We start from the raw sequence: 27,060 nt of genomic DNA, 5'->3' as shown, positions 1-27,060 counted from the left end.
TCTCCTCATATTTCTGAAAGGGTGCCATGTTTGTGGTCAGTCGCCTCAGAATCTTTCCTATGAAGAGGGAACACTCTCCAAACCTCTTTATCTGTTGACTGTTTGAAGGGTGTTTGTAGTGTGTTATCTGATTTAACTCTGTTACACTCATTGTACTTGTGTGTGTGTTTTTTTGTTTTTTTTGTTTTGTAAAATAGACCTTGTTCTCACTGATAGGTAAGACAGCCGGTGGGCGACCTCTCGCGTGACGTGAGGCCATTAAAGCAAAGATGAAATGACTGTTCCATTCTCAAGTAGGAATGCAGTGAAGATGATGAAGAGAAAGGAAAAGAAAGGTGGATCTTGGCGCTGGGATCACAGCTGTGTGGAATAGCACTCTGTCTTGTGCATTCCCAGCTGTTGGGAGCTCATAGCACGATCTATCCCCAATGTGGAGAATTCATTAGCGCTGGAATACTGTAGCACAACAGACTTAGCAAGACATTCCATTCATTCAGTCACTGAGATGTTTCATGAATCACTAACAATAGGAAGCACCAGGGATCGTTCACTATTAATGGCAACTTGAATGCTCAAAAATAAGATTCGATTTCTGCTAAGATATTTATACAGTGTTTTAAATGAAAGTTCAGCAGGAGAACATTCATCTAATCCTGTCAAGCATGATAAACTCGCCACTTGACTTTTTTCTTAGCTTGAATATTTTTAGTGGCAATTCTTTAAAGTAGAGGGTTTTGATCACACAGACAGTGAGCAGTATGATAGCAAGCTGAGTCCCTGTTTCCACCTGGCATTAAGATGTGTTTTGGTCGATCAGATCACAAGTGGATGCTAAATACAGGTGTAAAACGCTTTGAGCTTGTCCACTTTCGATCACTTCCAGAGGTAGCCGAAAATGCATTCGATCGGCTTGCTTTCATAGTGGAAACGCTCACGTAGTTGAATGTACTCAAACAGCCAATAAAGGCCGCCTACTCTCCGCCTACTGACTTAACGCGTAAACATTATGGAAAGTGCGCTAGCCAGACGGGATTTTAAATTAAATTTATTGACTGAAGACCCAAGTTTGGTTTGAAGACGAATAACGTACCAAGCACAATGTTCTCTCACCATTCCTGATTTCTAACACACACTCACAGCGTTCGGCGTGGTCTTGCGGCTGTCAAAGCAGAAACGAAAGCTGATGCTCTCAGTATGTTTTTCCGTCGTCATGGGCGTTCATATGTAAATTGCGTGAGCTTATTTTGTCCATTAGGTCGAAAGATCGGGAAAAAACCCATATATTTACCCCCCCATAGACCCTCCCCTTGAAGAAATCAGGACAGAAGTGGTTGAAAGTGTACAAAAGAGACGGAATAAAATACCAGGTGTAAACGGGTATGTGACTCCCTCGTCCATTTGTGATCAAATCGACCAAAACGCATCATAATACCAGGTGGAAACAGGGCCTGAGTCTTAAAACAACTGTCAGCAGTACGCTACAACCATCAAAGCACCACCTTTGTAACAAATCCATTGCCTTCAACAATAAACTTTAAGACAACTTCATAATATGTCTAATTAATAGACTGTGTGCACTACCATACAAAAGTTTGTGGTCGGTATGATTTTTTTTATTTTATTTTAAAAGAAATTAATACTTTTATGCAGCTGCTAGGGTGCATTAAAATGATCACAGTAAACACTTTCACATTATTACATCTTTTTCAAATAAATGCTGTTTTTTGAACTTTCTATTCATCAAAGAATCATGAAAACATGTACAGTTGCATGAAAAAGTATGGGAACCACTTGCAGAACCTGTGAAAATGAAGGATCAATACTGTAAATGAGCATGGTGAGCATAAGAGACTTCTATCAAACACATAAAAACTTTATTACAAACACGAAACTCGCAGACACACATCTTTTGCTATTGAGTCAAAATTCATTTCGTGTATTAACAGTATCCACTTCTATTTTCCACTTGACAGAAAGGCAAAAAAGCGACAGGACAGGATGTTTGTGGGACACAAACTCCTGTGTGTACTGCATGGACAATTACCTCTGCGAGGAAGGGCGCACCCTCAGCACAGACACAGAGTTGGTCTTGCTGACCACTGCTTCCTGGCTGTGTGTGTGCCATGCTTTAGGGAAAGATGGCACTTTGATGTAGGTAACTACCTCCCATTTTATGAAAGTAAACATTCACGGTATCCATGGCTTGGCTTTTCCACTTCAGTGAATTCCAGAGCAAGCCTCCTTTTCAGGCCAATACATAATTGTCTAAGTGGTCCTGGACAGCAGGGGGCAATTTAGTCATTAGAAAGGCCAATTAAGTAATTAGGCCAGCGGTTTGACTGCCGCGTGTACGCTCACAGGCCCCGCAGATTGCCTGATTTGGCTCCGGTGCCACTTCTACGCACATTTGCTCTTGATATCATTGAAAGCTCAAGTCCCCTAGTGGACATCCTCCAAATGGAAATTGCATTTCTTTAAGAGCATGATGGGTGATTGAGAAAATGAATTTGTGGATATACAAACCGAGGTCATTCCTGAGTCAGAAGCATTTATGAAATAGAGAGAGCCAGAATCTTGGGTAATATTTAAAGACATGCTTAAAACATCATCCAATCAGCCATGCGAAAACACCGAGCTCTAATACCATCTTGAAACAATGAGGAAAGAATTTGATGATAACATCTTTGCTTCCACCAGACTGAAGCTCATGTGTTCACATTCCCATATTCTGAGATTCTAATTCTCCATTTATTCTAATTCCACTATATGTGCTGACATAAAAATTCCACTCTGCAGGTAGAGTATCACAGAGGTGTGCAAAAAGCCCCCATGAAGGGGACAAGGCAGAGAGAGGTAAGGAGAATATTTTGGGCTAGGAGGTTATCCAGCAGGAGCAAAGAGGTGGCTGCTTTTTCCATCACGCCGTTGCTCATGCCAGCAGATCATAGCGCCCAGTTCTTACACATGAGACATGGAATGTAAATATTTAAATGCGGCAAAAGTCAGATTCTCCTTAATTCTATCATTTAAATATGCATTATTTATCTGAGGTCCATCAGATGGCTACAGCATGGATATAGAGTAAATATTTGTAGCAGGATGCTGATTATAAACTCTTTTGAATAAAAGCCAGTTGACTATTTGCAAAATATATGATGGAAATTTTACACAGTTTTTCCATAATAGTATCAATAACATTTCTGATTAAGCATTAAATATACAAGCAAGAATGCAATTGTGCACTGAATGTCTGTGATTTGTGTTTGCTTGTGATGTTCTTCATTTTTAAGTTGCTAGTTTAAAAGAAGTCTATTCAAGGCTGTATTTATTTGATTAAAATGCAGAAAAAACATTAATATTGTGAAATATTATTACAATTTAAAATAACTATTTTAATATATTTAAAAATATATATTATAAAATAATGATATTTAAAAAAATAATTCAGCAGCCATTATTCCAGTCTTCAGTGTCACATGATCCTTTAAAAATCATAATATCTTGATTTGGTGCTTAAGAAACATTTCGGTAACGCTTTACAATAAGGTCCCATTATTTAACATTAGTTAATGCATTAAGTAAGGAATAATTGACGACGGGCCGTTGAATTATTAGAAAATAATGCACACCCGTGGGGGTAATGCGGCCACGAAGTGAAGCGGACCTCAACACCTGTTCAGATGACATTTGTCAGGTTTTTGTCCTTAAAGGGTTAGTTCACCCAAAAATGAAAATTCTGTCTTTCATTACCCTCATGATGTTCCACACGCGTAAGTCCTTCATTCATCTTCAGAACACAAATTAAGATATTTTTGATAAAATCCGATGGCTCGTGAGGCCTGCATTGAGAGTTTCAAACTTTCAAATGCACAGAAAGCTACTAAAAACATATTTAAAACAGTTCATGTGACTACAGTGGTTCGACCTTAATGTTATTAGGCGATGAGAATACTTTGCGCCAAAAAAACAAAATAACGACTTTATTCAACAATATCTAGTGAAGGGTGATTTCAAAACACTGCTTCATGAAGCTTCAAAGCTTTACGAATCTTTTGTTTCGAATCAGTGGTTCGGAGCACTGCCAAAGTCACATGAACCACTGAAATTTCAAAACACTTATGGCGTAACGAAGCCTCGTTTACTGAAATCACATGACTTTCACGCTCCGAACCACTGATTCGAAACAAAAGATTCGTAAAGCTTTGAAGCTTCATGAAGCAGTGTTTTGAAATCGCCCTTCACTATTATATTGTTGAATAAAGTCATTATTTTGTTTTTTTGGCGCACAAAAAGTATTCTCATCGCTTCATAACATTAAGGTTAAACCACTGTTGTCACATTAACTGTTTTAAATATATCTTTAGTAGCTTTCTGGGCATCTGAAAGTCTAAATTAACTTGCTCTCAATGCAGGCCTCACGAGTCATCGGATTTTAATTTAAATGTGTGTTTCAAAGATGAACGAAGTTCTTATGGGTGTGGAACGATATGAGGGTGAGTAATTAATGACAGAATTTTCATTTTTGTGTGAACTAACCCTTTAAAACGCTCTTGTGTGTAGGACTAATTTCTTACGCATCTCATCCCACACCTCCGTTGCTAATTCCAAAACATAATTTTAGAGCTAGTAAAGGAGGCTTGAGCTGATGCATTTATTAATGCAGTTATTAGAGAGAGAGAGAGAGAGTCTGTGCTTTTCTCAACAGTGTTTGGCAGCAGCATCTCTACTTATAGCGAAACTGTAAGTTTATTGCTTCAAGAACATTGCCTTTATTACCTCGCTAGTGAAAAATGTCATGTAGCTTTTAAGTTACTAAACTATATTACTGATAAAATCGTCAGAGCAGTGCTGACAACACATTTCTGTGCAAATGTTTGTCCATACTGTATGCGTGTGCTTTGTGTGGGTGAGAGAGCGGGAGAGAGTATGTGCTTTCCGTACAATAAAATGTAATTTTGTGGCAAAAAACATGGAAATAATTTGTCATTTTTATCCTATTGCTTTGTTTACTATATTTATTCGCTTGGTCAGTGTCGTTGTGGGTTTTCTTTTGCTGTTGTAGGCTGTAAGGACTTTTGAAATAACTGAAAAATCATTTGGCAAAATGATATGGAACTGTAATGTGGTCAAGACCTGCCTGGAACTACTTTAGCCATGCGTTTCCCTGAAAATAACTGCACACCTTAGACTGTTCATCAATCAGATTCAAGCATTCAACAGCCGTGTAGTATAACTAATAATGAACAATACATTTGTTACAGAATTTGTTCATCTTTGTTAACATAAAAAAAATAAAACTGTACAACTAATTTTGTATACTAATTATAGTATAGTAAATGCAGGGTGCGAACTATGGGGGAGCTAGGGGGAGCTCGGCTCCCCTTAATAAGACATGGGCTTCCCTGAAAACGTGATTTGTGAAATTTTGGGGGGTCTCAAAAAATATTGACAATGTGTTATTTTGATGTGCAATTTCAGTTTTGTGTAATGTGATCATCGTGGATTATTATGTGTAAAATTGCAAAAATATCATTCATTCATGCATGACGGCGATTTAAACCTAATTCACTTCAATAAAGATGCTATACATGCTATTCTTGTCATGAGCATCAAGGTGTGGGGGCGCTGCGGTGCAAATTCCACTCATATTTAGTACATGTTAACTCGAACAGCAAAGGAAGCTGACCCCAGGCCTGTGTTAAGGTAAGGCATGTTATTCGCAATTATGTGTTGTGGCTGGGTTGTTATAGCTCTGTGTGACTCTCGATGTATTAGACCTAATTGAATGGAAGAATTTTGGTATTCTTCTGTAGCCTGACTAGTAACTTTAACCGTTGTTCATGTGAACTCAAAGACAGCCTGATGCTTTGTTTATAGACTATTTGTGGGTGGCTGTTTGTTGTTTCACCTATCAATTCGTGTCGATAATGTATAATAGGGTAAATCCTATATAATGCTTGTACACAGTTGTAGCTGTCATGTATCTTTGTAACTCATTGCAAGTCCTTTTTTGAGGCACGCGCAAGCGCACGAACACTGAGTAAATGTTAAAATGAACATTAAGATTAATAAATTCTTTAGAAGTATTTTTCATTGTTAGTTCATGTTAACTGTTGTTTACTAATGTTGACAAATGTTACATTATTGTAAAGTGTCACCAACATTATCATTGTGGAAAACAATTGTGCTGCTTAATATTTTTGTGGGAAATGTGATACTTTTTTTTTTTTTTTCAGGATTCTTTGATGAATAGAAAGTTTAAAAAAGTTTTAAATAGAAAGTTTTAAATAGAAATCTTTTGTAACATTGTAAATGCCTCTACTGTCAATTTTAATGCATCCTTGCTGAATAAAAGTATTAAATTCTTTCTTTTTTTTAAAGAGATTTTGAACAAATAATATACAAGGTAACTGACATTTCATTCACAATATGGCTGGCCGTGTTGTTTATTTTTGCACCGCCAACAAAAATATTTTAGCAATATTTTTCCAATACAATTGGAATTCTCTGTAGCAAACACAGAAAAGCAGTGATTCAAACAAATTAGTGGACTGGAACTAATTGCTGTATAATAATATGGCGAAAAGCTCATGACAACTTCACAGTGAGTGTACAAACATTTTTTCTGTATTTGACCTATATATTTCTGTTAATCCCATTTTAACAGACTATATCCCTCCAAGGTCCATCAACACTTCAGCACTTCTTCACAGCAGAAAACAGATGTGGCTTCTGCTAAAGTGTGAGATCCAACAACTTTATGCTGTTAGTCTAAGTTTGCAGTGGGGTTTTCACTCCATACATAGAGCCTAAAATAGCCTTGTGACTTTCCCTTTCTGCTGGTCAGAATCACATAGAGACTCTAGTATACATGGGGTTGTCTGCATCGTCAGCAAGGCCGTGACCTTTGACCTCAGCCCAGAGGAGGTTGGCATATATATGATGTTTCTTATACATTTTTGTCTTCTCCTCAATTGTCAAATTCTAGTTACGAAGTGACCCCAAAATGAATAAATAAGCACATGTGTACATTGCTTTAGCATAGGCATGAGGCATTCATTCCACGGATGCATTATGGGAGCTTTTCTCACGAAACCAGAGATAAACAGCTTGCCCTCCACCCCATATACACCCTGTACTGCTTTTGCTTAGTGTATTCTGCATGCTTTCAGCTTTAAGTAAGTGTGTGTTTCTTCCTGTCATGCCCAGCTGTCTATGTTCATCCACGTTTGCAAAGCTAGAGATGAACCATGCGCTCCATGCGGCCTTTGAAACTCACCACTCCTGCTTCAAGGAGAAAGCCAAACCCTCCCCAATGCTCTTCAACTTCCCCCTGCACTCCATCCAAAAGCCAGACATGGATCTGTGCCAGGCCAGGCAAACCGCTCTATCCTCCAGGCATCACACCCCATTATCCCCCAAGGAACCACATCAGCACTGAGATGGGACCTGTTTTTCTGTAGCACCTTCTGAGCTCAAAGCACTTCCTGAGCTCTTGGCGACGATTCCCAGCGAACAGAGAGGAAAAAGGTCAGGCTAACTGCTTTAACCTAAGGTAAAGGCCAAGGCGAGTGATGCCAGTGACAACTGATGACTCACGCCACAAAGCCCCAAGTAAGAGAGCACTGCAAGTTTGAGGATATCGTAGGCAGTTACTTTTATTGGGAACGATTAATACGCCGGCTAGCGGCATTTGGAAGCATTCCCAACTCTGATCTCCCACAATCCCGTGGCTCATGTTTCAGATTAAGCCTCGCAGCGACACCACAGCCTACACATCATCCAACCCCTTCCTTCTTGCCTCCACGCATGATCTTGCCGTCTGACCTCACTCCTGCTTGAGCGTTCCAGGCGAGCACGGCGCTCAAATTATCCCTCAGATTCTAATACAGCATAATCATTTGCCTGTCATTTTCATTTCATGCTCTTTACTTCTTCTGGGACTATTTTTGGGCGGAAAGCTGTAGGAAATTCAGATGTTCAAAAGCTTGCTGATTAGCCCTGTGATTAAAATGGATCGCTGGCTGAGCCTTCGCCAGAATCTAAAGCAGAGACTTCTACAATCATTAAGAGCACTTTGTAAAAGTTCACATTGCAGTGCCTAACTCCATCTGTTCTGCCCATTCGGATGACATTTAGTGTATGAATGCAATTTGGTGAAAAATAAACTCATATTCAAAGAAATATTTGATGCAATAAATATCCAAACTGTAATTCTATCCAATTCTAAACCATTCTGTCTGAAAGCATTATTTTGCTGCTACATTAAAAAAGATATTTCAGCTCGCTCAGCCTGGGAATGAGAGTGGTATTTTGACCTCTCCCAGATTAAAGACGAGAGAGCTGTCACCCTGTGCTGGGTCCACATTTCCCACGATTCCTTACAGGGGGTGCGCTGGATGGCGAGCCCTGAAGGCATGTTCTTTTTTGACAGCATAGTTAGGAGGTGCTGATGAAAGTGGAGAGGCTACGTTGCCCCTGTACCCTCTCAAATTAGCACAGGAGCCCTGTTGCCTGTCACACAGGGGCCCCGTCTCACAGATTCAGTTGCAGTGTGAGCTTTTATGTCTGTGTTGCTGCCACCGATGCAGGTTTTGTGGTGTTGAGGTTGTGGATGTATATTTTTTTGTATGTATGTATATGTGAATGTGTGTTTTGTGGATATGTAGCATATATATATATATATATATATATATATATATATATATATATGTAGGTTGTGGATATATGTGTGTGTGTGTGTGTGTGTGTGTGCATGTGTGTGTGTGTGTGTGACCCGTGCTGGCAATATAAGTCGCAATGAGCAAATTTTCAAAAATAAGTTATTGTTATTCTCACATTCTATATTAAGAAAACCTTCAAACTGGTTTGTTGGAATCCAACAAAAAATGACTGAGCTACACTTGTTTGAAGTCAACAGAGTCAGCAGAGTCAATTTTGAGGAAAAACGAGTTAAAGTTTTCTGAAGGTTCCAAAACAAAATCACCTAGCAACCATACCTTAAAATCCCTGGTAATACCACCAAATTTGGCACAAACCAAGTCAAAACCCATATCTATAATAAGAAAATATACATATTAAACTTTTTTTTCCATGATTCCACAATTGTTTGATTAACATTAATGAAACAGACAGCCTATATATTAAGACCTACTGTACCAAACGGATCTAATTTAATATTACACACCAGATGTTTTTCCCCAACAGTTAACCAAACATTCACTTAAGACATAACAGATAATGTTTGAGTGAATACTCGCCAAGACAGATTTTTTTTTAAATACTGTAATTTTGTGTACGTGTATAACGGGATTGCGCGCTGTCTGAGGCGTCTTTGTGCGCGTGCTTCCGATCTGTCAGTCAGCGCAAGTAAGATGGTTTTGTTTACATCAGCATGAGTTTGAAAATCACATTTCATTGGTTCAGACTCATGCCATCAAGAATTCGCTGTAAATATATCCACAAAGTTGGAATGCTGCGCTTTACAACAATACCAAACTTGTGCTGAGGGAAAGCGCCAGTCGTCCAGAAGTGAGCAGAGAAAATGGCATTTTTCATGGTCAAAGGAAAGGTACTCCTCTCAGAAAACGTACAAATAAAGATACTTTTAGATGTTTAATTGTTATTTGGAGCATTGGGATCTCTATACGAAGGCTTAATGAACTAATTTTTGTGAAAACCTCAATTTCGACCAAAATTTACGTTTTTTACGTGTTTTGTCTGTAGCTCGAAATTAGCCTGTGCGCATTCCGACTCATTTTGCCAGCACGGGTCACATATATATGTATATATGTGTGTGTGTGTGTGTGTGTGTGTGACACACAAGGAACAAAAACTCTCTCTGGCTGTTCAATATAGCTCCTACGCTCTATACATATCACTGACCCACTCCTTTTTCAGTGCAGAAATAAAAGCTGGATACCCTCCACCTGCATATCATCAAGCAATTAGGTAAGTTTGTCCATCTTTCACTCTAATGTTACATTCGACAGGCAGCAATAGGATAATCAAGACGTGTCAGATTACAGCGCGACCCCACAGGCAGACAGTCATTCTCTTTCCTCCTTCTATACCTCATAAATTTTATTCAGCATTGATTTCCACACCAATCTATCACCCTGACAGCTGCTCTCCCTCCCCCCCTGATTTAACTTAAGTGGCTTCAGACTTTTTTGTCAAACTTTTATCTAATTTCCTCCCTGCTCTGGTCTGTCGGTGGATATTCGTAATCACTTAATCCATAACAACACCTTTTTTTTAACCTCCGGATCTCTCGTGCACACTTGCCAAAACACACACACAGGCCTCTCTGTCTGGTTGCCTGCTCACTGACCTGTGAGAAGTTCAGTCCATTCAGGGGATGACACTGTTCCTCCACCCTCTCCACAGCACCTGTCTGCTTCCCGAGACGCTCGGCCTCCTGCGCCAAGAACAAATCGAGCACCGGAGTTCCCCTCGACCGAACATCTGCTTCCGTCAACGAGTTCACCATCAGCATTACCCATACGGGCCTCTTGCGTTCCCAGTTCCCCGCGATGGCGTTGAAGAGGTAGTCAGCATAAAGTCCCCGGCCACGCTGATCTGCCGTCATCCAGAAGGGCATCATGTGTTTGACGTAGTCCAGGTGGCGCTTGAGGCGGCGGTAGAGGTCACGTGGTAGTAACGTCTGGAGGTTTTCTCCGTTGGGAAGAAGCTGGCAGCTTGTGAGTTTTGAGATGGTTAGAGGATCTGTCAGATCCAGTTCAAAGAAAACATTGGTGCTGGTCTGGAAGGCCCGTTTCGAGTTCTCGGGGATGTAGTCCCAGACTCGAGTGTAGGGGACGTGGATTGTCCCAAACAGATAGGACGGAGGGTAAGGAGCAGGCCGTTTCACGGTCCACAGGAAGGAGTTCATGTCTTTCTGCTTGATAAAGAGAAAAGAAAGAAGAGGAGATTTAAAACACTGGACTGAAACAAATACAATCAAGGTTATTTCTTTTAACTCTTTATATTTAGAAAAGTATTTAAAAAAAAAAATCATAATCCATGTTTTTAACTACATATATCAAAGTAAACCACACTGATGAAGTATTGGACACTGATATAACAATCTCAACTGGATTCCACAATGTCATACATTCACAAGTATTAACTTTTTCCTTATTCACAAACTGAGGGGGAAAAAGCACCGTATAGTAGCTGTATCACAGAGGAGTCGGTTCATGCCAGTGCACTGATAGAGCTGGCGTATTAAATCTGTGGTGGAAATGTTTAACTGGGGTTCTTAGTTTACAGTGTGCCTCTCCTCGTAAAAAGGGCCTTTACACTCCGCAGAGCTGCAAAACTCTGCTGTTCTGCACCCTCTGAAACTCTTAAGTATTTACTAGTTGCTGAGGCTGTCAATAGCTTTGCCCTTGTAAAATGTAACCTTCAATGAACAACTCTCTCTTAAACGGTCAACCTTTAAATGTAATGAATTGTTCATCCACCTCAGATCAGGAAAGAGCAGTTTACAGTTTATTAACCACTAGTCAGAGCTGTTCTGCACACTCTTTTTTTGACCGTATCTATTAAGAAATGCAGCTCATACTGAAATGACTTGGATACACCTCTTCTATTATTTCTGAATTAGTCATTTTAATATTTTTTATGAGGGTGTTACATGCAGAAAGCCATTTTGCTGTCATGTGACTAAAAACACAAAAAAGATAGGAACCCTTAAGACCCCCATTTTTTGCGCTTTTTATGAAAATGGATCTCTTGGTTTACATCAAATGGAGTAAATGTAAGTAACTCTCCATGCTGAAAAATGATACATGATATATAATGATTTTTTTTATTAACGATTAAGCTATGTATACATAAAGTATTTTAGTACTGTTTACTTAATGGTTACACAATGTGACATTTTAGGTTCATTAAATCAAAATATTAAAAAATATATATATATGAAACCATCATCAATATGAATACATTTCTAAGAACTTGGCACGTTTTAATACTACACTGTAAAAAATAATTGTTGTTTTAACTTAAAAAAGTAATTTACCTGGTTGCCTTAAAATTTTGAGTTCATTGAAATTAAAAATTTTAGTTAATATAATGAAGGCGATTGATTTAATCAACAGAAACTCAAAATATTATGTTATCTGAACCTCATTAATTATCTAAGTTGATCTGACAAAAGAAAAAATGTTGTGATAACAAATCATGAAAATATTTTTTTACAGTGTAGCTTTTAAAATTATTTCTCCATTTTATCGCACATCATTATTGTCATTGTTGCTAACGTCTGCAGTTATTTATATTCCTTTATTCCTTTTTTTTCTATGTCTTGTATGGCCATGTGCGACGCTCATGTCTTCATATTAGCTTTTATGGACACCTGTGAAAATGACTCAAACACTGACCAGCTTTACTGGAGAGAAGCTTATACACGAAAGTAATTCTGTATTAGCAGGTCACATTCGCAGACCCTCTGCTCTGTTTTATGGAGTAATTTCTTAACCAAAAACAGGCCTCGCAGTACTCGCGCATTATGAATTACATAAAGAATGCACAGGTCATGTCCTGGACAATGAGGCCATTAACGATATAAATCTCCAGGAAAATATAAACATTAATTGTCAAAACAAATAGAAAGTTAAACTGGCAGAACTTTTGCGTGCATAATGCATTAATATTCGGATTATATTTAACAAAGCCTGTTGCATTTTTGCCTAAATATACACAAACACTATTGAATGTTGAGATAGTCAATATGTTTAAAGGAATATAATACATCTTTTCTTATGATTTTCACCTTGACCGATGATGAATTCTCTCCTCCACACACTGAATGGCTCAGATGAAAGCGAGACTTTAATTGCGTTAAACAGCCTCGCGCACATGCCAAATCATAATGAAGTAAATATGCTCGATAACTACTTTAACAGTTCTCGTCTCACTGAAACTCGATCAGTTTATGGGGGTCAGTGATTTTTTCCCATATAAATGCATTTGAAGTCTATTCACCCGTGGGCTTCCCCCTTTTTCCTTTGACACATAAACTGGCATTGCACTGGCAAGAGTTTAACAGTATTTCACTTGGCACAAAAATTCATTTTTCAGGCCCGGATTCCTATGAATATATGACAAGAAGTGACACGCGGTTGGCTGGACGCCACTAAAATAATTGTTTTAAAACAACATATTATCCTATGGCTCAATTATTAACTGGAATGCAATAAATCGAATTATAATTATATTAAAATAATTGTTTCTATTGCGATTATAATGCCACTAGCCATTTATTTGATAACTATTTTATTTTTTAATATTATGTAGGCTATATTTGGTGTTGTTTATAATAATACGAAGAGTACAATATCGTGCGGAATAATAAGACCTCACTGAACCTCACAGCAAGTTAATGTTTTATGTTAAAATAATTTTAGACTTATTTTAGTGATCAGATGGAATTTTAGTTTGATACAAAGATAAATGTATCTATTTTTAATTAATTCAATTTTCTTTAATTTATTCAACTAAAAAAACCCAAACTGAACTTTTATTAGGCCTACATCCATTCTAATAATTTTGACTTAGTGTCTTGACAATCTGAAAAATGTCACTTGTTGATAATAAAAGCACCTCTTTAAAATAGCCCACATCAGCAGCGGAGAAGATCAAACAGCGAATCAATCTGTTTATAATATAATGCAAGATATATCTTGTTAACATGCCATTTAGAATCTCCAAGGTGCGTGCATTGCGCGCGAAGCAACTGCAGAAAATGCGTATGAGATAAACTCACCGATACGGGCTTGTCACATTGCCGCGTGCTCTCGTGCGTGTCCCGGTGTGAGCCCACTTGAAAGAAAGCGCATAAAGTTACCAACCATCGTAGTCCCGAGTGACAGTTCATTTCGAGATGAGAGGGCACAAGACACCTCGCGTTTCCCTCAGCTCCGTTACCTCTGTTGTTTACAAGTTTTTCCTGGTTTCACAGCACAAATGAAGTGTTTTCTGCCGGTTATGATAATGGGCTCACATTTGCCGTCTCGAAAGGGAAGCATTCTGCCCCTCCGCCATTCTACTCCCCCCAGACTTTCAAAGAGATTCGCGTTGTCTCCTGTCTCTCTCTCTCTTTCGCTCTCTCTCTCTCTCTCTCTCTCTCTCCAGCTGCCCAGCTGTGGAGAGCACAAACTCTGCGCTGCGTCCCTCAAGTTTCCAGTTTAACTGCGCCGAGAACGTGAAACGCCTTGAATGTTTCCCCCTCTGCTTGTTTTACAAGAGGAGGGGAGAGCAGGTTCTTTTGGAGGGACGAGAGTGTGTAGCATTTTCGACGGTCATGGAATGGAACAGAATCCTTAGCATATATATTGAAAATATTAAATTTTTCATTAGATGAAGACTTTTCTTTAGTACGTGGACTTTACACTATAAAAAAAAAAAAAAATCCTGTTAAATTTGCTGTGAAATGAACAGCTTTTGTCGCCAGAAATTCACCTGACGACGTTTCGGTCATTACGGAAGACGTTTTGTGCTGTATATTTTACATTTCATATAGTAGGCTACTGTAACTATATCATCTACTACAGTAGGCTATAATAATGTTAATATTCCAGGCTTACTAATAACAACCAGAATTTTACAGACGGTAGGATTTATCAAACCACGTGATGAACTATTAGGCCACTAATATATGTATAGGCAGTTAGTAGCCTACTGTGTTACACAAAACACCATCCAGGGTAACACACGTGACAGTAAAAGCATTAACTAAACAACACAAGGTGTTACACCCTAATGTGCATAACTGTAAAAAGTAATTAGAAATGTAAGTAGATAAGAATGTGATGACTTCTGGGAATGCCTTTTACTGTGTTTCAGTGTAAATTATAATTTGTAATTTTACTAAAAATACATTTTTATCATTACATATGTGCATGTAGGCTATTATATTGTTAAATATAGATTTGCACTGTAAAATATGCTATAATTCATAGTTTTTACTTTCTTAATCACATTTTAAAATATTTTATTGTGAAATTTATCCATTAATCTAACCTATCAGTTATAACTTTTACATACTTTTTTCTATTAAAACTGCATATTTCGTTCTTAAGATGACTTTTTTCCTTTTGATTCTTTTCCATGATATACAGAACAAACTGACACGTTCTTCATGAATTCGCAGCATTCTGTATAGAAAGGTCACTGTGATTTTGCCAAGTAAGACATGTTCCTGGATCATACAGTATATTTTGTTGATCCTGGAACATCATTCCTGTCCGAAAATTTAGTCCTAACCCTATCCCTACCTCTAAACTTAACCCTACCCATAACATCCATAAAATCAGAGGGAAATGATATAGAAACACCTAACCCAAGCCTAAACTTGACATTAACTGTATTGTCCCTCAAATCTTATTGGTTGATTGGAATGTTATTCTAGGATCAACAAAGATGTTAATCCAGGAACATGTACTTCGTGAAATCACATTCACCATATAGAATGCAATCGGGGTCTTTTAACACTTAAATGTTTAGTTTCTGACATATTGTACCGTTTACCCTCAATTCATCACTGTCACCATCTATTTGACAGTAATATGTTGTGGCCATTGACTTAATCATTTTTGCATTGACGTGTACTGGATCACAGGCGTAGCTATGATTAATGGATTCAAACATTGTAGGAAGTAATGCCTGCAAAAATATATTTTAAGTTTGTTTTTCATTCCAGGTCTTAAGGATGTGTCATTTCGGCCAGTACCACTGGTGGATGAATGGCTGTGCTGAAAGCCAGTTGTCGTGTTTCCGCAGTGCCAGCTCTGGTGCCGTGACCCGTGTTATTGTCCGAGTGGACGGCCGAGTGACAGTGTCAAGTAGTGGGCAATTAATCATACGGATCCTTCAAAACGAGTGCTACATAGAGCTCCGCTGGTGACAGCAGAGAGGGTTGACACAAGAGCCCCTTTGTGTTTCTATCACGTCTCATTCTCCAGACTCTCCACAGGTCCTGTATGTGGCTCCAACTCCAGCGTACTTGCTCTTACCTACTGTATATTTTCTGTCGGCTCAGTGATTACACCACACTGATTACAACCTTATATTTGTTTATGTGAGTGTGAGCCTGCTCAACCAGGCCTTGATGATGTGCAGTATCAGTATGTTTTAAAGCAGCACGCTTCAATCACAAGTGTTGATGAACGATTAAATTATATATCTGGTTACAGTAACGTAATGAACGGCTCTAGCTAAAATGTTCCTCGCAGTTTACCCCACGTGCTCTAGTTACAGTAAGAGCGTCAGTGAGGATCAGTTTTCAGTCTGAATGATAGATAATCCCTTTTAATTGTGTTATTCTACGGCTCATTAAACGTATGTGCCGTTTAGCGGGTTTATTTGACTGTTACTCGCATAGTGAATGTCAATTTGAGCCCACATCTGCCTTCTCTCATTGTGTTTTCTGTTATGGAGGGTTTTTACCTTCGTACGTGTCTTCTGTATCACCTGTGGCCACCTGCAGCATTTACCTGTTGAAACGACGCCTTGGAAGAGCTCGGGGTCTGAGGGTGATTTTCACATTCTTGGCTGGTGAGTGCGCGAATATTCCTGGATCTGCTCCAGAACTTGAAGCACATATATTGTGCACGCGGAGAGTGGAAATAAAACATTTAAAAGTTAATGTTCTGGTTGTTTCTTTAATGGATGCCTTGGGAATCATAAGCCTAAGAGCGTGTATGTTTTCAATGGTCACAGCGCTGTCATAGTTCGTATCTGCATTCATTCACCTCATCGTCAGACTGAACCCTTCAACTGGACATTCAACCAAACAAACACGCTGACAGAGCAGTCTGCGCTCTCATATGCCTTCAAGCTGCTTTTTATGATGGAGTGGGTAATGTCTTTCACCTCAAGGTTCCTCATGTCGCGTGTTTTCGTGTTTCTGAGGCCGCGAACTGACGCTTTGACATTTCACAGCTCTCCCCCGAATGAGCTCATGAATCATGATTAAGTCAAGACCAAATGTCTTCATTTATATTTGAAGGTCTTTTTTTGTTCTTTTTTGAGCTTGTGCTAATTTTTGATATATTTTTGGTGCATTAGCCTACCTGCTGTGTCCATTATAATACCGTGAATGCTTAACTTGTTGATCTTTAAAACAGTGCCCTCTATTGCCCACTCATGGTATTGCGAGAGTTTGTGAGAACAAACTAAGAGAAACGGCCATTGTGCTACTCTCAGTAACTTAAGACAAAGTCAAACAAAAGGGAAAGTTCCCAGTGAGAGGGTTTAGGGTTATGAAGAAATTAAAATAAAAACAACCTAGCCCAGACTGCTGCTCATCCTGACAGATAGACAGTGTCTGTTCTGTAGCCAAACATGATACAATACTGCAGTCAGTGGTAATCTGGCTTCGACTAAAATTTTAAACTGTCGCCCAAACCCAAAACAACACAGCCTGTCAATATTGAGGTATTGTTGTGGTTTCTGGCATTCTGGATTTCCTAGGACAGTAGGGGGCAAAGCGGTCCTCACAGAAAGGGGTTGCAAGTGTCGTTTAGGAGTCACTAGAATAAACACGAGGCTCTGAGTTAAGTGAACTAATAAGCCTGTGGAGAAAAAAAAGGTTTAAGATTTCACAATTTTCATGCCAAAACATGAAGAATTTGTGTAGTTTTGACAGCAAAGTGTAGCAAACTACAAAAACAATAAAGAAGAATGACTCTGTTTACGACTGTTTGAACTATGTGCTTTACTGGCGTGTGCTCACACGCAGACAAAGACTGTCAGGCTATCTCATGAATCAGTATGAGAGAGATGGAGCGAAAGAGTGAAAGTGAGAGGGGGGAAGTGGAGAGATTCAGATGACGATAAGATGGGAAGGCGACAGATGGATGGTTGTTCGTTTTTTGTGAGACTATGATGGAATTTCTTACAGATCGAATTTGAAAGGGTTGCTGCTTCCAGGGAATATCGGAAACTGTGGATGGAATTGTTTAGCTTTGTTTGTTTGATGTTGGAATAGGCTTAACAGACTTGTTAGTGTATGTATAGGACAGAGAGTGGAAAAAGAGCGTTTCTGTGCACATTTACTGTGTTCATAACCTCAGAAGACACTGAACAATCACATCAAAGAGCTCGCAAACAAAAGCTTCCCATAATGCAACAGTCTTTTCTTTTTAGATCAGAGATTATGTGTGTAATTGCATGATGATCTGTGGGGGACCCCTGCTATGGCTTCATCTGTTACTGGGGTCTCTCAGTGTTACAGTCTGAATAGACTGCCGAACTGAATCTATTCATGATGCAACTGTACAAAGAGCTCCAAAATTACTGCTGGTTAAAGATTGTGGTGGTTTAATATACTGAGACCTGGAAGTCTAGATTTGAACAAAAGAAATCATAATATTATGGAAATAACCAGGGCATCATTGTCAGGCAGCAGTTCATTCACATTCACCGCAAATCGGCTTATCTTTGTCCAAGAGATGCTAATACATAGCAGACTGGCAACGGGGATCCAGAATTTCCCACAGGGAAAAAGGTACTCCATACTGAAGCCGGTGTAAATCATATATTCTCTGACCATGTAATTATAGGGTTTCCAAGAGCACTTAATCTGACCAAAGCAGGCAAACATTTATTGTCATAAATTTGCCAATCACAATGTACTGACACGCCATTAGATGTAGTATATCATCTTCTGTTTAAAATGTACTTATGTGTGTGTGTTTGAGACAGAATTGGGTGGGGGGTGGCCAGAGTGCTGCCTAAGAAAATATGGAGAGGCCAGTTTCCTGGCTGCAGCGTGCTGTGTGGGGTTTTTATGAGTGGTGAAATCTTAACCATGTTTATCCAGCGTTTTTCCAGTGTTCTTAAAGAACATCTTAGTTTCTTGACCTGGATTGCTTGTCAGATTTTGAAATGTTTAGGCATTGGATATAAGCTGTGTGTGTGTACTTTGTAAAAATATGACAAAGAAGCCTAGTCTTTTTGAATCAATAATCAATACATTTAGTTATTATTAATACATTTCTATCATGACAACTCTTGGAGTTTTTGGCATGGTTATGGCTATGACAATGGCTATACGGGACTTATACTGCCAGTAGATACACGACAAGCTGCTGTGAGCAAGTAAGACATGTTGCTGCTCTATACAGGTGGAGCTGGGGAAGAAGAAGGGTTTCTGAAAGCATGCTGCAACTGCTACAGCAAATGCTGACCCAATATTTCAAGGTTGAGCTCATTGGCTACTGATACAGCAGGAACCAATCAGCTGTGCCCTAGAGAATGATGTGATTGCAAGGAGACTGAGTTAAAGTGTTAGTTTACCCAAAAATGAAAATGTTGCAGTCTATCGGAGCTCTCGGATTTCATCAAAAATATCCTAATTTGTGTTCTGAAGATGAACAAAGGTCTTACGGGTTTGGAACGACATGAAAATGTTCATTTTTGGGTGAACTAACCCTTTAAGGATCTATCCTAGTCTGCGCCATCTAGAGTTTCATGACAGAACTTTGTATTTTTATGCATATTGTTTACAGTGGAAAATATGTAAATGCTGAAAGATTATTATTATTATTATTATTATTATTAATCCAGTTAATTACTTACAGGACAACTGCATCTCTTCTGCAAAAATTTGTACCTTAATAAAAGTTCTAAATGTACAACAATATTTTAAATATTATATGTAAAAATGTATAAATATGTATAAAAATGTAATAATAATAAATATATTTATTACAAATATTTCATACATTATACATATATTTTATTAAATTTATAAAAAATATTGTTGTAAAACAGAAACAGAATTTTTGTACTTTTATTACAGTCGGCATGAAACAGAAGTCGCAATAGTATTTTCTTCTCTATTGTGATGTACAGTATATCAGAGTGAAACGGCTTTTCAAACAAAAAAAATGTAGGGCGGGATTTAATTTTGTCCATCGTGAATTGACTGGATCATTAGATGGTTGTGGTTTGCTATAGAGTACCTCAGGGATGACGTGTTTTTGTAGGCCAACCCAGAGGTTAGCGGCGCACGGGCTCCCTCGATCGAAAGCCAATGCATTTTTCCCATAGACTTTTGGAAAATCGCAAAAAATAAGCTCTGTGTTTAACAAAGGGTTATGACACTTACACGTTTTGTCTATCAAGATAATCTTTACAAGTTAACACAACATTTATACATTTTGAAGCCTAAATAAAGTCGTCAGATATAAAAAGCTAACAGTAGGCTAAAAAAGCGGACTACAGCACACCATGGTCTCAGATCAACGTCACCACAAAAATTAAAATTATAGTAATGATTTGTACAGATAAGTTGTTTATAATAAATACTGTAATATTCCCAAAAAATAAGAATTTTCAATTTTGATTTCATGGTGACTTTAAGTAAGGTGAAAGGAGTGAAAATGAACATTTCTATTAACTTTTCAAAGAGTTAGAATAAAAAATTAGTATCAAATGATCAAAACCGGTAATGGAATGGTTCTTTTGACACGTTTTACAAAAGAACCTCTTTAGATCATATGTTGGTATAAAGACATCTCTGAAGTCCTGAAAAATAGCTGAACTGATGGTTACCTTTCTCATGTTGGCACCTTTAAATGTTTGTGTGTCCGCGCTGTGATTTGAGTTTGTGCTGATTATTTCTGTCTCTGCAATCATAGATAAATCAAAGCAGGCCAGCAAGCCATGGGAGAGAGTTGTGGACTGCTTCCCCAGTCTGTCAAATGGGCAGAATTGCAATGCCATTTTTAAATGCTTGGAGAAGTGCATTACAATTTCTTTCAAACTACATCACTTTCTTGTCATGCTTGTGTAATTTTGCACAAGAGATGATGCCTGTAAATGCTTCACTGGATAAATAAAAATCCTTACCAGCGTTTTTTTGTCTTGAATAATTGACTGAAAGGGTAGACTAAAACAAATTCAATGACTCAAAGCTCTCCAGGGATACTAAAAATGCAAGTAATTTTCTCAGGAGGAAAAAAGGATGCTGAAGTTAAAAAAAAAAAAAAAAAAAAAACCTCTGCTTTTGGTTGCCATGACAGATTCTGCACTCTCTGACACCACAATCATGCTTTCCTCTACAGTTTTTTTTCATCCTGTACTGTCAGTAAACAGCACAATCAGAGCCTGCCTTTTCTTCAACTACATGTTTTCAATTTCAGCTCACAAACAGTTGTTGCTCTCTGGCTCAACCCAGAAGCAAAGAGAAGCTGTCAGTAGAGACATGATAAAGCCTAGGAAACATCCGACCCTTCATCCTTTAAATGATCACACCACCCCTCTTCCCAACAAACGGCACATAACCGAGAAAAAAAAAAAAACAATGAGTGTGGGCGCTTCCAGGAAAAGCTCAGCTCTCATTTTCTGCTTCTCTTGCTGATTCTGAGCATGTGTCTGAGCTTTTACTGTAATCTACAGTACGCCTAGGAAAAGGAAACATGCGTTATGCTGTTTTCATTTGGTGATTTGTTTATTGTCCTGCCAGCGGCCGTGGCCTGACGTGCCACATGTTTGTGCAGACGCAGTTCACGCACAACATATGTTTGTATGGAAGAAATTATACAAGTATGTGAATGAATCATTCACGTCACGAAGTGTAGCATTGAAATCATTATCATATTCATTATGAAATCATATTTATCAGTAACTTGAATGATGAGGTGGTCATCTAGTCTTTTGAATGGCTGATCCAGGTACTGATGCTGGATGTCAATCTAATCAAAGTCTTCATCTAGTCACATTAATCAAAGTCTTCCAAATAGAAAAGAAGTACTCTAATTTATATTGAATGTGCACTTGTAGTGTACTTCAAATCTTAAAAGTAAATATAAAAAATAATAAAAAATAAAAGGTCATAAGTGAAATTAAAGGGATAGTTCACCCAAAAATGAAATATATCCCATGATTTACTCACCCTCAAGCCATCCCATATGACTATCTACTTTCTAACGAACACAATCGGAGATATATTTAAAAATGTCCTGGCTCATCCAAGCGTTATAATTGTGGTGAATTGGGGGGCATGATTTTGAAGCCCAAAAAACTGCATCCATCCATCATAAAAATAATCCATAGGGGGCTAATAAAGGCCTTCTGAAGGGAAACGATGGGTTTTTGTAAGAAAAATATCCATATTTAAAACTTTATTAACTATAATGACGCAATGACGAACAAAACGAGAATTTTTAAAGAGAAATGTTGGAGGATTTCGATAGTAGAGGAGCTTGAGTTTGTTGCACAGCGCTATTTGTTTAAATCGCGAGTGGCGTCTAAGCTTACGATACTCGCAATATATCGCGTCAGGGGTTACTCTTGTGGCGCGAATCGACTTGCGTAGTATGCGTATGGTCGTCTGCCGGAAGCTAGTTATTTTATTTATAAAGTTTTAAATATTTTTAAGTTTTTAAATAAAGATATTTTTTCTTACAAATACCCATTGCTTCGCTTTAGAAGGCCTTTATTAACCCCCTGGAGCCATATGGATTATTTTTACGATGGATGGATGCATTTTTTTTGGGCTTCAAAATTGTGTCCCCCATTCACTACCATTATAAAGCTTGGATGAGCCAGGATATTTTTAAATATATCTCCGATTGTGTTCGTCTGAAAGAAGATAGTCATATACACCTTGGATGGCTTGAGGGTAAGTAAATCATGGCATAATTTTCATTTTTGGGTGAACTATCCCTTTAAAGAGAGTACACTTTCATGTTTCTTACACTTAGGCCCGGTTTCACAGACAGGGCTTAGCCTAAGCCAGGATTAGACTTTAGTTCAATTAGGGCATTTAAGTAGGTTTTATAAATGTTCACTAGAAAAAAACATTACTGGTGTGCATCTTGATACAAAACAATGTCACTGACATATTTTAAGATCTGTTGCTTTCAGTTAAAACAGCTCAAACATGCATTTTAGTCTGGGACTAGCTTAAGCCTTGTCTGTGAAACTGGGGGTTACACTTTTAAAGTGAGGTGCATTTTATAATGTCAGCTTAAAAGTTTTACTTGAAAGTATGCATGTATTTTGATGTGTTGACTAATAGCCTACTACGTATAAAGTACTTGTTTATAATTTTAACAATGTTATTCGATATACTTTTAAAGGTAATATATTTTAAATGTATTAAATTGCAACTTTATAATTACAAAAGACTAATTACAAATAATTACATGACCATAAAAGTGACATTAAAGTTTTAGTTTACAAGTACATGTTTGTCAGTACATTCAGCAGTACGCTTTAACTTAATATGCATTTAAAATATAATACATTTTCATTTAATTGTAAATGACATGGAGTAAGTGTCTGAAAACATTACATTCAGTTTGCACTTAAAGGGATAGTTCACCCAAAAATGAAAATTCTGTCATCATTTACTCACCCTCAAGTTGTTTCAAACCTGTGTGAATTTATTTCTTCTGCGGAACACAAAAGAAGATATTTTAAAGGATATATCCTTTTCATAATGAGTACTTAAAAAAAAAAAAAAAGTATACGCAAATGTCCTTCTTTTTTCACAAGGGTTTGCAGTTCTAAAGCTCCAGCTAGACTCATTTCCACTGGGCTGGACTCCACTAAAGCCTGTAGGGGTTTATTTTAAATGTGTGGGCAAAGGTGAAGAACTATGTTTGCCTAAAACACACACCACTCAACAGGGGGTTGAAAACACAGCAAGGCCCGTATGAAGGCAGAAAGCTTGATTAATGGCTGTGCTCATGATCCAGCCAGATTCATGTGGCATCAAAGATGTGATGCTGATTCCTCTTAAATCAATCTCAGAGAGTTGCAGATTTCCCGGTGTTGAGTTACATCACATCTCAGATGCTGTACGTGATATAGCAGCGTTTCCCTCAATTTGATTTCAATGAGATGAGTGCCTTATGCTCAGACATAATAAACAACAGTCATCCTCTTCATTTTTTTCCACTCCACTGTCAAACACAGATTCCAGCCACATGGAGACATGTTATGAAACTCCTTTATTTGTTTCTGTTTGCAGAACTCCTTTCTTAAGACAAGCCACAGCCGATCGTAGCATCATCATGTTGTCTTATCATCATGTGTCAGGTTTAAATGATGCATGGATGGATGAGAAGCATGCTGGTACTGCAGTCTCAAATTCTGAATGAGATCACAGCTAAACTGTCACGTATTATTGTTAAGTTAAATAAACCTTTTTTCCATAAAAAAGGAAGAGAGTTCTAAGAATATTTTTGAGTAATTCAAAATGATTACGTGAACTTGTGTGCTTATGCCACAAGATAAGCATAGCATAGTCAGATATACATTATCTCACAGAAGTGAGTACACCCCCCACATTATTGTAAATATTTTATTATATCTTTTCATGTGACAACACTGAAGAAATGACACTTTGCTACAATGTAAAGTAGTGAGTGTACAGCTTGTATAACAGTGTAAATTTGCTGTCCCCTCAAAATAACTCAACACACAGCCATTAATGTCTAAACTGCTAGCCACAAAAGTGAGTACACCTCTAAGTGAAAATGTCCAAATTGGGCCCAATTAGCCATTTTCTCTCCCCGGTGTCATGTGACTCGTTAGTGTTACAAGGTCTCAGGTGTGTTAAATTTGGTGTTATCACTCTCACTCTCTCATACTGGTCACTGGAAGTTCAACATGGCACCTCATGGCAAAGAACTCTCTGAGGATCTGAAAAAAAGAACTGTTGCTCTACATAAAGATGGCGTAGGCTATAAGAAGATTGCCAAGACCCTGAAACTGAGCTGCAGCACGGTGGCCAAGACCATACAGCGGTTTAACAGGACAGGTTCCACTCAGAACAGGCCTCGCCATGGTTGACCAAAGTTGAGTGCACGTGCTCAGCGTCATATCCAGAGGTTGTGTTTGGGAATTAGACGTATGAGTGCTGCCAGCATTGCTGCAGAGGTTGAAGGGGTGGGGGGTCAGCCTGTCAGTGCTCAGACCATATGCCGCACACTGCATCAAACTGGTCTGCATGCCTGTCGTCCCAGAAGGAAGCCTCTTCTAAAGATGATGCACAAGAAAGCCCGTAAACAGTTTGCTGAAGACAAGCAGGACATGGATTACTGGAACCATGTCCTGTGGTCTGATGAGACCAAGATAAACTTGTTTGGTTCAGATGGTGTCAAGCGTGTGTGGCGGCAACCAGGTGAGGAGTACAAAGACAAGTGTGTCTTGCCTACAGTCAAGCATGGTGGTGGGAGTGTCATGGTCTGGGGCTGCATGAGTGCTGCCGGCACTGGGGAGCTACAGTTCATTGAGGGAACCATGAATGCCAACATGTACTGTGACATAATGAAGTAGAGCATGATCCTCTCCCTTCGGAGACTGGGCCGCAGGGCAGTAACATGATAATGACACCAAACACACCTCCAAGACGACCACTGCCTTGCTAAAGAAGCTGAGGGTAAAGGTGTTGGACTGGACAGGTCTCCAGACCTGATGACGTTTTATTCTTCTATAGAAACTTGCATCGTAGCCTACGATTCAATAGGTGTCATCATCATACAGTCTACATGCATGTCGTACCCAAGTTTAGTAGATCCATGAGTAGATCCAGTGTGATAAAGTAATGATCTTATAGGATTGCTAAAATCCTGCAGTGCATCCAGGGCTATATATATATATATATATATATATATATATATATATATATATATATGTATATATATATATATATATGTATATATATATATGTATATATATATGTATATAGGGGTGCACATAACTGGTGCGCAGGTGCGTATGCGTGGTAAAAATAAATAATGCGTACCAGAAAGCGAGGAGTGAAGCGCTTTTGAGTACCAACATTTTTGGGGACAGGGACACGTTTACTTACAGGAGTAGGATTTTTCTCCACCTCTGGTAAGATAGCAATCATGATGATAAGTGTGTTCTTTAATTATTAGGGGTGCAACGGATCGCAGTTGATCCGTGATCCCTATGAACCAGGCCCCGCGGTTCGGCATGCATGTGATTCGCGGATTAACTGCTAAGTTTAACCATCATAATGTGAAAGTTTATCATTTGAATGTGTTTTGTCTTGCCAGTTTACACATTCAAACGATTTTAAATGCGGAAGAAGAGTCGAAAATCGGGATTCGTGAGCCTCACACACCTGAAGCACGTGCACGCAGAGACAGAGAGAGAGGCTTTCAGACAGCGCTCGAACACCATTTCGAACATAATTCTTCTTTCACATTTACTTGCACTTGAACGGACACATACACAAAATTTTTTGTCAAAATACTCGTCTCAGCAAGTATTCTCTTGGTTATATCGTAAGTGAACGGTTGAGAAAGAAACCGGATGTGTGTCAGTATATTCGGTCCGCGCATTCTGTCTTAAAGTAACAGCAGCCTAATATTCCTGCTGTTGTCTGTGTTATTAGTGTTAATAAAATAAAAACAAAACATCATCATCATCATCATCTACCATGTTCGAGAGCAAAGAAGATAGTGAGGAGAGCAGTCAGGAGGAAAGTGATGATGAAAACTTGTAGGAAAGAGTGTTGCGCAAAGTTTGAATAACGTTACCAAGCAGCATCTCCAGGTGCTCCCTTGAGAACCAGACCAAAAAAGTTATGTGCACCCCTGTATGTGTATATATATATATATATATTCCTTTTTTATCAGATACCCAGTCAACTGCTTCAGTTTGTTCGCCTCTCATTTTGTCATCACAGTCTTTGGAGACACAACCTCTGTTTTGAAGACGCAGGATTCAGACAGTAAATGAGCCACGGTGTAGGTAATTGGGGAAATAATCCCCCTTGAGCTGTAACAGCATTTTTTTTTTAAATATTAAGTGGAAACAATTCCATAGCCTGACCACCACATAGTATGCAAGAGGAGGAAAGACGGAGATGAAAAATTGCAATAATCCCTTCTTTCCTGTTTATCCTGGCTCAGTTTGATGGTATGTGATACACTGATAAAACAAGGAACCGATGTTTGATGCAGAGGGAAAGGGTTTCTAATGTCAGATGGACCTTAGATGTTGTAAATTAAAGTAGGAAAAAACTGTGTTCTTGCACGTATGAAATGTGGTGTTAACATA

General features: G+C 38.5%; 1 protein-coding gene across 2 annotated transcripts in view; it reads right to left on the bottom strand.

The window, feature by feature from the left end:
* The window catches only part of trabd2b (TraB domain containing 2B), a 65,503-nt gene extending 51,286 nt beyond the window's left edge, over positions 1-14,217 (bottom strand). The window contains exons 1-2 of one of the 2 annotated variants that reach the window (XM_051903223.1): positions 13,775-14,217; positions 10,334-10,900 (exon numbers count right to left, since the gene is read on the bottom strand). In XM_051903223.1, the coding sequence (XP_051759183.1) occupies positions 10,334-10,900; positions 13,775-13,885 (678 nt within the window). In that variant the 5' untranslated portion in view covers positions 13,886-14,217. Of the gene's footprint in view, positions 1-10,333; positions 10,904-13,774 lie in introns of both variants that reach the window. The other variant, XM_051903222.1, reaches the window with a different exon arrangement.
* Between the last annotated feature and the right edge of the window lie 12,843 nt (positions 14,218-27,060).

This window comes from Ctenopharyngodon idella, chromosome 8, assembly GCF_019924925.1.
Source record: "Ctenopharyngodon idella isolate HZGC_01 chromosome 8, HZGC01, whole genome shotgun sequence".
Taxonomy (NCBI): Eukaryota; Metazoa; Chordata; class Actinopteri; order Cypriniformes; family Xenocyprididae; genus Ctenopharyngodon; species Ctenopharyngodon idella.
The sequence above is the reverse complement of the archived record's forward strand: the minus strand, read 5'-3'. Positions and strand labels throughout refer to the sequence as shown.